This window comes from Nematolebias whitei, chromosome 10, assembly GCF_014905685.2.
Source record: "Nematolebias whitei isolate Nwh7 chromosome 10, NemWhi1, whole genome shotgun sequence".
In the NCBI taxonomy this organism is placed as follows: Eukaryota; Metazoa; Chordata; class Actinopteri; order Cyprinodontiformes; family Rivulidae; genus Nematolebias; species Nematolebias whitei.
The window spans coordinates 14,351,965-14,361,402 of NC_056507.1; the positions used below are offsets into that span (position 1 = coordinate 14,351,965).

The 9,438-nt window shown below is 38.9% G+C and overlaps 1 protein-coding gene across 1 annotated transcript in view; it reads left to right on the plus strand.

Moving 5' to 3' along the window:
• The window catches only part of LOC119416190 (cyclic nucleotide-gated cation channel beta-3), a 32,407-nt gene that overhangs the window by 21,638 nt on the left and 1,331 nt on the right, over positions 1–9,438 (plus strand). Inside the window, exons 22-37 of the mRNA XM_037683387.1 lie at positions 810–845; positions 1,127–1,225; positions 1,334–1,488; positions 2,504–2,713; positions 3,720–3,928; positions 4,059–4,109; positions 4,193–4,279; positions 4,540–4,604; positions 4,766–4,888; positions 5,077–5,218; positions 5,337–5,496; positions 6,257–6,354; positions 6,526–6,609; positions 7,791–7,909; positions 8,100–8,246; positions 8,412–8,610. Of these exons, the coding sequence (XP_037539315.1) occupies positions 810–845; positions 1,127–1,225; positions 1,334–1,488; positions 2,504–2,713; positions 3,720–3,928; positions 4,059–4,109; positions 4,193–4,279; positions 4,540–4,604; positions 4,766–4,888; positions 5,077–5,218; positions 5,337–5,496; positions 6,257–6,354; positions 6,526–6,609; positions 7,791–7,909; positions 8,100–8,246; positions 8,412–8,610 (1,984 nt within the window). The remainder of the gene's footprint in view (positions 1–809; positions 846–1,126; positions 1,226–1,333; positions 1,489–2,503; positions 2,714–3,719; positions 3,929–4,058; positions 4,110–4,192; positions 4,280–4,539; positions 4,605–4,765; positions 4,889–5,076; positions 5,219–5,336; positions 5,497–6,256; positions 6,355–6,525; positions 6,610–7,790; positions 7,910–8,099; positions 8,247–8,411; positions 8,611–9,438) is intronic.

Genomic DNA, 9,438 nt, shown 5'->3' on the forward strand with positions numbered 1-9,438 from the left:
AAGGAGCTGTTTTGTATGACTGTTCGAGTGTTGTCATTGTGTTAGAGAGCATAAATGTCATGAATAAATTTGACATTAAACATACCGGTAATCCAAGTTGAAGTGTTACATCATTTTCAACCTCCTTTTTGTCATCTGCATTTGGTAGCAGACCAAACTGACAAAGACCATGCAGAATAATGTAGTATTTTAATTCCACAACAGAGAAAGCTATGTAGTCTCTGTAAGTAGGTCTAAAAATCCAATATCGTGCATCCCTAGTTTTAAAGTTTTAACCAGTTATTGTTTTGGAGTAAAATGCTTCACATTGTAATTTCTAACATACTGCACTGCCCTCTGCTGTCCATCTTTGTCCTGTCTGTCTGTTGAAGCTGTCTGTATTTTTGTGTCCTGCAGAAACTGTGTACCTATATGTACATTTGGAAAAATAATTTAAAATTTAACCTTCCGTTTGTGACTTGCCATTTTTGTAAATGAAAGAGGTGCACAAAGTGTCACCACCAGTTTGGGTTAATGCAGAACACAGATGATTTTGTGTTAATGTGGTCCTAAACTTGTTTGGAGAGACTTATTGTTTTGTATTTGTTTTGTGTTTATCTGTGTTGTGACTCTACTTCACGTTTTTGTGATTTTTGTGCTTGTACGCTTGTTTTCATGTAGCAAGTCAATAAACAAATGCATTATCATCGACATGCCTGTTGTAGCGCTGTGGTTGATTTATCCTTTCGTTATGCAGTGTTTTTCTTGGATTAACATCATGTTTTTCCTTCCGACACGTTCACAAACCCTAATCTGATCTTTTACAACAGCGTCGGGAGAAATCGTAGGACGGTCTGGACAAAGATGTAAGATCTCCCGCCCTCACAGATCATCTATTTAAACATCCACTTACACTGATGCTTCTATTTTATCTTTAGTCACCAGTTTGTTCATTTTCCATACATGAAGTCTATTTCACTCAATATTCTGTTTCTATTTAACAAACTTACAAATATTTATTGGCAACACATTGTAGTGAAACCACATGAAAAATGGTTTTAGATTATAAAACAAAAAAAATGTATTTAACTGAAACACCTATATGGCAAAGTTTCTCTAATGGGGTTGCATCTTCTCAACATAACAGCAGGCAGCTACAATCTCAAAGTGAAGATGATGATGAAGAGCTGAGCATCCCTGTCAGAGCCTGGCCCAGTCAGTCCAGCCTGCATGGCTCAGATGACATGTGAGCACCGTGCACAAACTGACATGCCACTAAATAACACAAGAAATATTAAATTACACTAATACAGTTCACCGCCTTGTCATTTTATTCTTCACTTTCATTTTCAAGCGTCAAAGAGCGTCCGGGCTCCTCGGCCAGTCAGACCAGCGCGGTGGTCAACGAGCGTCTTCAGGAGCTGGTCAGGATGTTCAAAGAGAGGACGGAGAAGGCCAAGGAGAAACTCATCGACCCGGACAGCTCAGATGAAGAGAGCGTCATCACCTGTGAGTCGGACCTTTTTATTCACTTCTTTCTGTTCACAAACACAGAGCTGGTGTTCAAAACAAAATAAATAAAACCTATAATAGCTTTTATAAATATTAATGTCTGACAACAGATACATATTTATGGCTGCTGTGAAACCAGCCACCTTTAGACAAATACTTGACTTTTCTTTGCGCACAAAAAACTGAAATAGTTACCTGACAGATGCATACAGGTGAGTAGAACCAGATTTCTTCCTTCTTCAGTTCATCAGCAGCTTTGTCCACCTCTTGGGCCACAGAAACATTTGAACAAAGTTCAGTTAAAGGGTCAACATCATGCTTGTTATGTAAATTTGTGTATTATTGAATTAGACCTACAATGTTTAAAGCACTTTTATTGGAAAAAATCCTATGAAATATTTTTTCTTATCAATTTTTAATTAAAATGCTCAATTTTATTTCCTTTGTATTTAAACCACATTGTGATTTGCCTTCTAAATAAGGATTAAGTGAAATGAAATGCTGAAATGGCACAAACAGATAAGTAAATGGATAAGTCAGGGCACCAATGAGCCATTTGGGATTTTTATTTGGGGAAAAATTGTCTTCTTAGTGTGGACTTTTTTTGTTTTTTATAATTTTGCAAACTGTAAATGTGTGGGAAAAAAATATTAGGCACATTAAAGGAAAAGTTCAACTATGAATGATTTGGCTTCAAGTGATTTCTAAATGAAACACCATGATAATGGACCAAGAAAGGATACTACGATAAATAAAATTAGACATGCCTAAAAATTTGCTTGCCAAAGAAAACGTGAATATATTTATTGTGGCACTGTATCACAGTGTGCTTTTCAGAAATGCAGTAGTCCCAAATTAAATTTTAAAGAAAACATTCAGTTTTTCTTAATTTACTTTTGTGCAGAAAAACAACTCTTTTGTTCTCTCCTTAAAAAAAATCTGATATGCGTTTGTTAAACCTCATTTTATTTTAAATCCCTAATTAATTGCTCCTTTCCTTGTTTATTGTTAGCTCCTCTTCAGCCTCCAGCTCCTCAGTCTGCTCCTCAAGCTGCTCCACTGGATAAGGAGGAGCAGGATATGCAAGCATCAGACCGAGGAGGAGGAGTAGACAGTGAGACAGAGAAGGAGGTGTCTGGATGCTGCCCTAAGGTGAAAAGTCCTCGTTGGATACGAGCCTGTAGGCACCTCTGCTTCCCTGCCAGTATCGACCCCTTCACCAGTAAGAACCCACCTGAACGCCCTCGCCACCTTTAGTTCTGTACTGAAGCTGCTTTACTCAAAATCTGACAAATATATTTGTTTAGTTTTTTTAGGACTCAAAGGAATTAAACACATTAAATATTTTGGACGTATTTTCAGGTTTTAATAAAAAAATGTTACTGTTTGTTATGCTTCACCCGTTTCAAATGAAGGATACTTGATTATTTTTCTGTCACTGGTACTTGCTGTGAAAAAGGATTCTGAGGGCCAAACAGTTTTCTGTTGTTACTAAGCTTCAAACCTAGCTGCTTTAGCCTAATAATGCATCTTAGATCTGGCTTATTGTGTGAACGCTTATTAAGCATTCACACTATTGTGATCCTGTTCATATTTATTATTGCTACTTTATCTATTCATTACATTGTTGTTGTTTTTTTGTTGCCAATTTCTGCTTCTTTCAGCCTTACTGGCCACAATTGTCTCTCCACTTTCTTGTAGTAGTTTAAGCTTCTGTTTGCTTTTTTAGCTACTATTCAGCCTTTTTTTGTTGCAAATTTCTGCTTTTTTCAAATAATTTCCACTTTTTTGTGCTCATTTCTGATTTTTTCAGCCTTATTGGGCACAATTGTGCTCTCTCCACTTCCTTCTGGTAATTTAAGCTTCCTTCTGCGGTTTCAGATACTTTTCAGCTAATTTCAACCTTATTTTTAGCTAATTTACAAATGTTTGTGCTCATTTCTGCTTATTTAAACCAAATCAGCAAATATATTCTTCTGCTTTCTTCTGCTAACTTAGGCTAGTTCTTCCATTTCAGCATGTTTTTAAGCTAAGTTCAGCTGTTTTTCAGCAATAAGCATTCACACAGCATTTTTGCAGTTTGATATGCTTTTATTCCCATCATTCAGTTTATGACTGTAATTGCTGAAAGATTCCAGATGTTCACTCCTAACCCTTGTCCTTTTTTCTAAACTTTATTTCTTCCTAATCCATTTGTGTCTCACCTTAATGCATCTTTCTCTTCTCAGACTTGATGTACGTCCTGTGGATGTTCTTGGTGTGTCTTGCCTGGAACTGGAATGTATGGTTCATCCCAGTTCGCTGGGCCTTCCCCTACCAAACCCCAGAAAATATCCACTACTGGCTGTTGACCGACTACCTCTGTGATCTTATCTACATCTTGGATATCTCCGTCTTTCAGCCACGCCTGCAGTTTGTCAGCGGAGGTGACATAGTTGTGAGTAAAACTTGTAATGACACAGATTAGCACTGTAAACACATAATCTACATTACTGAAATTATTTAAGCAAAAACACTGTTGTGTAATGAATAAAAATAATGATAATTCACCTGAATCTTTTTATCAGAGTGACAAAATTGAAATGAGAAAGAACTACATGAAAACCAAACGCTTCAAGGTAAATTAAACTGATTAGATGAAACTTCTTATATCTTTGACTGCATCCTGTCTGTACACGCTGACTGTGGGATTATTTTCCAGTTTGACGTGGCCAGCCTTGTTCCCTTGGAGCTCTTTTATTTCAAAACTGGCGTCAACCCTCTGCTTCGTTTACCGAGGCTGCTGAAGGTGAGACTGTTGTTGCACATTCAACCATCATCATTTAGACCACAAGCGTTCTGGGAACCAGCTCTAAAAATATGAATGCGTATTAAAGGTTGTGAGCCATAAACAAACATGTACCAGTATCCAAAAATGCAACTGTAGTGGATGAAAAGTTGTTTTGTGTCGTTTTTGGATCACATTTAGTTGAGCAGTATAGATTTTTTTTCTAATCACCTCTGAAACTTAAGACTAAACTTTTTTTTTTTAATCCTCACCATCTGCAGATCAACTCCTTCTTTGAGTTTAACGAGCGTCTGGAAGCCATCTTGACCAAAGCTTACATTTACAGGTCAGCTTTACCACCTGTCTTATTCCTCTTCAACTTTTTTTAGGATCCATGATGAATGAAAATGAATTTACACCATTTCCTTTTCATAAAACATCAACACACAGACATTTAAATAATGTTATTATTCAGTTTGTGTAGAAGCATAATTTCCTGTGTTTCAGGGTGATCCGTACCACCACGTATCTTCTCTTCTGTCTTCACTGCAATGCTTGTCTCTACCACTGGGCCTCCACCTACATTGGACTGGGAGCCACCCAGTGGGTCTACAATGGGGATGGGAACGGGTAGGTGCTGCTGTTCTCAGGTTTGGATTAAAGGGGATACTTTTAAAATGACGTAACATAAATTGTATATGGACTTAAAAAAAAGGATTGCTTTTTGTAGCTTGTTGTGTTGAGATCACACAAATCGCCTGCTAGTTGCCTTTTTTTGACTTGTGCGTTACACCTGCGCTGTTTTTCTCTTCATTCAGGTACATTCGATGTTTCTATTTTGCGGTTAAAACTCTGATTACAATCGGAGGTCTGCCGGACCCCACCTCCCTGTTGGAGATCATCTTCCAGCTCATCAACTATTTTGTTGGCGTATTTGCTTTCTCCATCATGATTGGACAGGTAAATAACAAAGTTTATTAAAGCACAGTTAAATCTCCTGTTTTAATCTTATGTCACATTTTATAGTAGCAAAGGAATTCATTTAAACCTGTTATTAAATAAAACATTTGTCTGTCAGATGCGGGATGTGGTCGGCGCAGCCACAGCAGCTCAAACCTACTACCGCACCTGCATGGACAACACAATTAAATACATGACATCCTATCGCATCCCTAAAGATGTCCAGAACCGAGTCAAAACCTGGTACAACTACACCTGGCAGTCACAAGGCATGCTGGGTAAGAAGACACACACTCGTTTTGAAGGTGGACTGTACATGCCTGAACTATCGTTTTAATCGACAATACACAACCACAGTTTAATTTTTATGATTTTTTTAGATTTTTCCATGGAATGCTCAACTCTTGATGGCTTCACATCAGAAATGCCGAAAAATCTCTAAACTTTTGTAAACTTTTCCCAATTATTTTTTTAGTAGATAAACAAATTATATGTCAAAATGTTGGCATTCATGTGTTCTTTCACCAGTGTGTCTCTCGCTGCTGTAGGACTTGTGTTTTTCTCTTAAATCACCCCAGAATGCAGTGAGAGCACAGCCAAGCTTTCAGTTATAAATTCTCTTCAAAACAGGAACTGATCGGCCTTTTTAGCTTATATCGCCTACATAAAACGCAGCAAACATAAAAATTCATATATCTGGCCATTGGAGTCGTCTGCCACTCACAGTTAAATAATTTTTAAGATCTGACTTTTATCTTTTCATAGTAACTATTTGTTTGAGGCTTAATTTGCAGTATGTTTCTGTCTGCCTCTTCTCAGCTTGGACAAAGGTGTGTGGTTACCATGGTGATGAGCTGCTGACAGCTCAACATTTATTTTATTAATAAAAAATATATATTTTTGTTGGCATTTTGTTTTTGTTTTGTTTAGATTATTACAAAGTTGATGTAATTTTGGGCTGTAGCTGCCATTTTTCAGAAATGTTTTAGTACATCTTACTGTTAAACCGAACTTTACTTTCTGCTGTCTGTGCACCAGATGAGCAGGAGCTGCTGACTCAGCTGCCGGATAAAATGCGTCTGGACATCGCTGTGGACGTCAACTACTCCATTGTGAGCAAAGTCCCTCTTTTTCAGGTAATAGGTCTTTAAAATATTTTGAAATTGTTACCACAGTATGGGTGAAAGAGGATGTGTAAAATCATACATAATGCAACACAACCAGTCAAGTTATTTTTCATCTGTATAATGAAATAAACCTGAAGTTAGAAAATCTGTGACTTATTTTTCTGTTTTGTTACTTGACAGGGTTGTGACAGACAGATGATTTTTGACATGCTCAAAAGCCTACGTTCTGTTGTCTACCTGCCTGGTGATTATGTCTGCAAAAAGGTACTCTGTGTTTGTGCAAACACTTCAGATTCAGATCCAGATCAGATTATTATTGCCATTGTCAATGAACATGATTCACAGACTTGCTTCAGCATAAAGGTGCAAATAAAATATAAAAGATAAAAGAAAACATAGGTACACCAATAGAATACAATACTCAGAAAAATGTGCAATTGGAGTAATGCAATTAAAATACCGTGATAAAAGTGACCAAAGCAGCGTTATGAAGTAACATGACTATGAGTGTTCAAGAGTCCCACGGCAGAGGGGAAGCAACTGTTCTTATGGCGGGAGGTTCTGGTCCGAATGGACCGAAGCCTCCTGCCTGGGGGGAGTGGTTTGAAAAGTTCATATGCAGGGTGAGCAGGGTCAGCTGTAATCTGACTGCTCGCCCCACAGTTCTGGAGACGTAGAGGTCATGGATGGGAGGCTACAGCCGATTACCTTCTCAGCAGAGCGCACAATGCACTGCCGTCTGCGTCTGTCCCTGGCAGTGGCCCCGGCGTACCACACTGTGATGGATGAGCAGAGAATGGACTCGATGATGGCTGTCTAGAATTGTACCATCAGCTTGGCTTTCCTCAGCTGTCGCTGGAAGTACATCTTCTGTTGAGCCTTTTTGATGAGGGAATGATGGTCAGCTCCCACTTGAGGTCCTGGGTGATGATGGTGCCGAGAAACCGATAACAGTCCACAGTGATGATGGGGGTATCGTTAAGGGCGAGGGAGGGCAGAGGGGCTGTGGCTTTCCTGAAATCCACAATCGTCTCCACTGTCTTCTGGGCATTAAGCTCCAGGTTGTTGTCGCTGCACCAGGTCACCAGCTGGTCCACCTCCCTCCTGTAGGCAGACTCATCACCATCCGAGATGAGCCCGATGAGGGTGGTGTCGTCCGCAAACTTAATAAGCTTTACGGAGTCATGGCTGGAGATGCAGCAGTTGGTGTACAGGGAGAAGAGCAGAGGGGAAATTACGCAGCCCTGTGGAGATCCTGTGCTTAGAGTCCGAGTGTCCGAGACAACTTTCCCCAGCCGCACTCACTGACTCCGGTCTGTTAGGAAGTCTGTGATCCACCTGCAGGTTGAGTCAGGTACATGGAGCAGAGAGAGCTTGTCTTGATAGTAAAAGTTAAATTGTCGTTATATTTTGTATCATCTGCCTCTGATTTTTGTCTCGCTCAGGGCGAGGTAGGTCGGGAGATGTACATCATCAAAGCAGGGGAGGTGCAGGTGGTTGGAGGACCTGACGAGAGGACGGTGTTCGCCACCCTCAGAGCAGGATCAGTTTTTGGAGAGATAAGGTGATGAGCTGTTGTGAATTCCTAAACTTTCAAGCTTTATGTGATATGTGGCACAACAAACACATCAAAACATGTGATTTGTTGGTGTATGCATGGGAGAAAACGCTGTTAGCTCAAGCTATAACTCTATTAACCAACTGTTAAATGTTAAAAACTACATTTTTTAACCATAATCTTTTCACATTTTCAGTTTACTTGCAGTTGGCGGAGTCAACAGGCGTACAGCCAATGTGGTCGCTCATGGCTTTGCCAATCTGTTCATCCTGGACAAAAAAGACCTGAATGAGATCCTTGTCCATTACCCTGAGTCTAAGAAACTGCTGCGCAAGAAAGCCAGGTTGAGCATGACTGGCATTGCACTTTATTGTGCTCTGCTTGTCCTCCATCAGTGCAGTATAAACTCAAAAGCTTTTCTGTGTTGTACTTTTACAGCACCTGCCTGTATTTATGTAAATACTACAGCATTTATTAGACTTATTTTTTGTCACTTTTTCTGCTACAGGAAGATGCTTAACAAAGGGAAGAAGCCTGAAGTTAAAGAAGAGGCTAAGGAATCCCCTCAGACGTCAGCAGCACCTCTCAGACCAGAGACTCCCAAACTGCTCAGAGCAGCACTCGAGGCGTCCGAGAAATCATCTAGACTTAAAGGAGTGCTGGCTAAAGTCAGAGAGAAGACCAACAAGTCCAGTATCACATTACAGGTAAACACTGCATCTGAATGTGCAAACCAGGGTGTTCCCATGAGCATGCAGTTGTTTGTGTTTTACTCATTAGTGTATTCGTTCCATTCTGACTGGAGAGTTGTGATAATGCCACATTTATTTGCTCTCACTATAAAAAAAAAATCTAGTGAACTAATTCAAAAATTAGTTTGTCAACTGTTAGTTTAAACTGCATTTTCTGTGAAAATCCTGTGTGAAATCTGAGTGCTGCATGACTTTATTCAAATTTTCCAAAGATACTAAAATTGAGTTGTTAAAGCTAACAGAACTGGAACACTAGCTAAAACCTAAAAAGAGCAAAAGATTAGCTCAAAGTTAAAGAAGCAAAATGCTAAGCTTTGAGTAGCATAAGGCTAGCTAATAAGGTATCACAAAGCTAGCTAAAAGTAGCAAAATGCTAAACGTGTTCAAAGGTTGCAAAAAGCTAAAATTAGCATTAGACAGAGCAAGAATGATAAAGCCCCTGTTGCTTTGTGTGGCCATCTCTTTTGATTCCTTTAAAAAGCAGCTTAAGCCATTTTTATTCAGACAGTTAAATGTTGCACTTACTGTTTATATAATCTGTTCTTAATGTTTTAATCATCTGTTCTTAGTTTTTATCATCTGTTCTTACAGTATTTATCAGCTGTTCTTACAGTTTTTTCAGGTTTTCTCAGTTTTTATCATCTGTTCTTACTGTTATTATCAACTGTTCTTACAGTTTTTATCATCTGTTCTTACTGTTTTTATCAGCTGTTCTTACAGTTTTTTCAGCTTTTCTCAGTTTTTATCAGCTGTTCTTACAGTTTTTCTCAGCTTTTCTCAGCT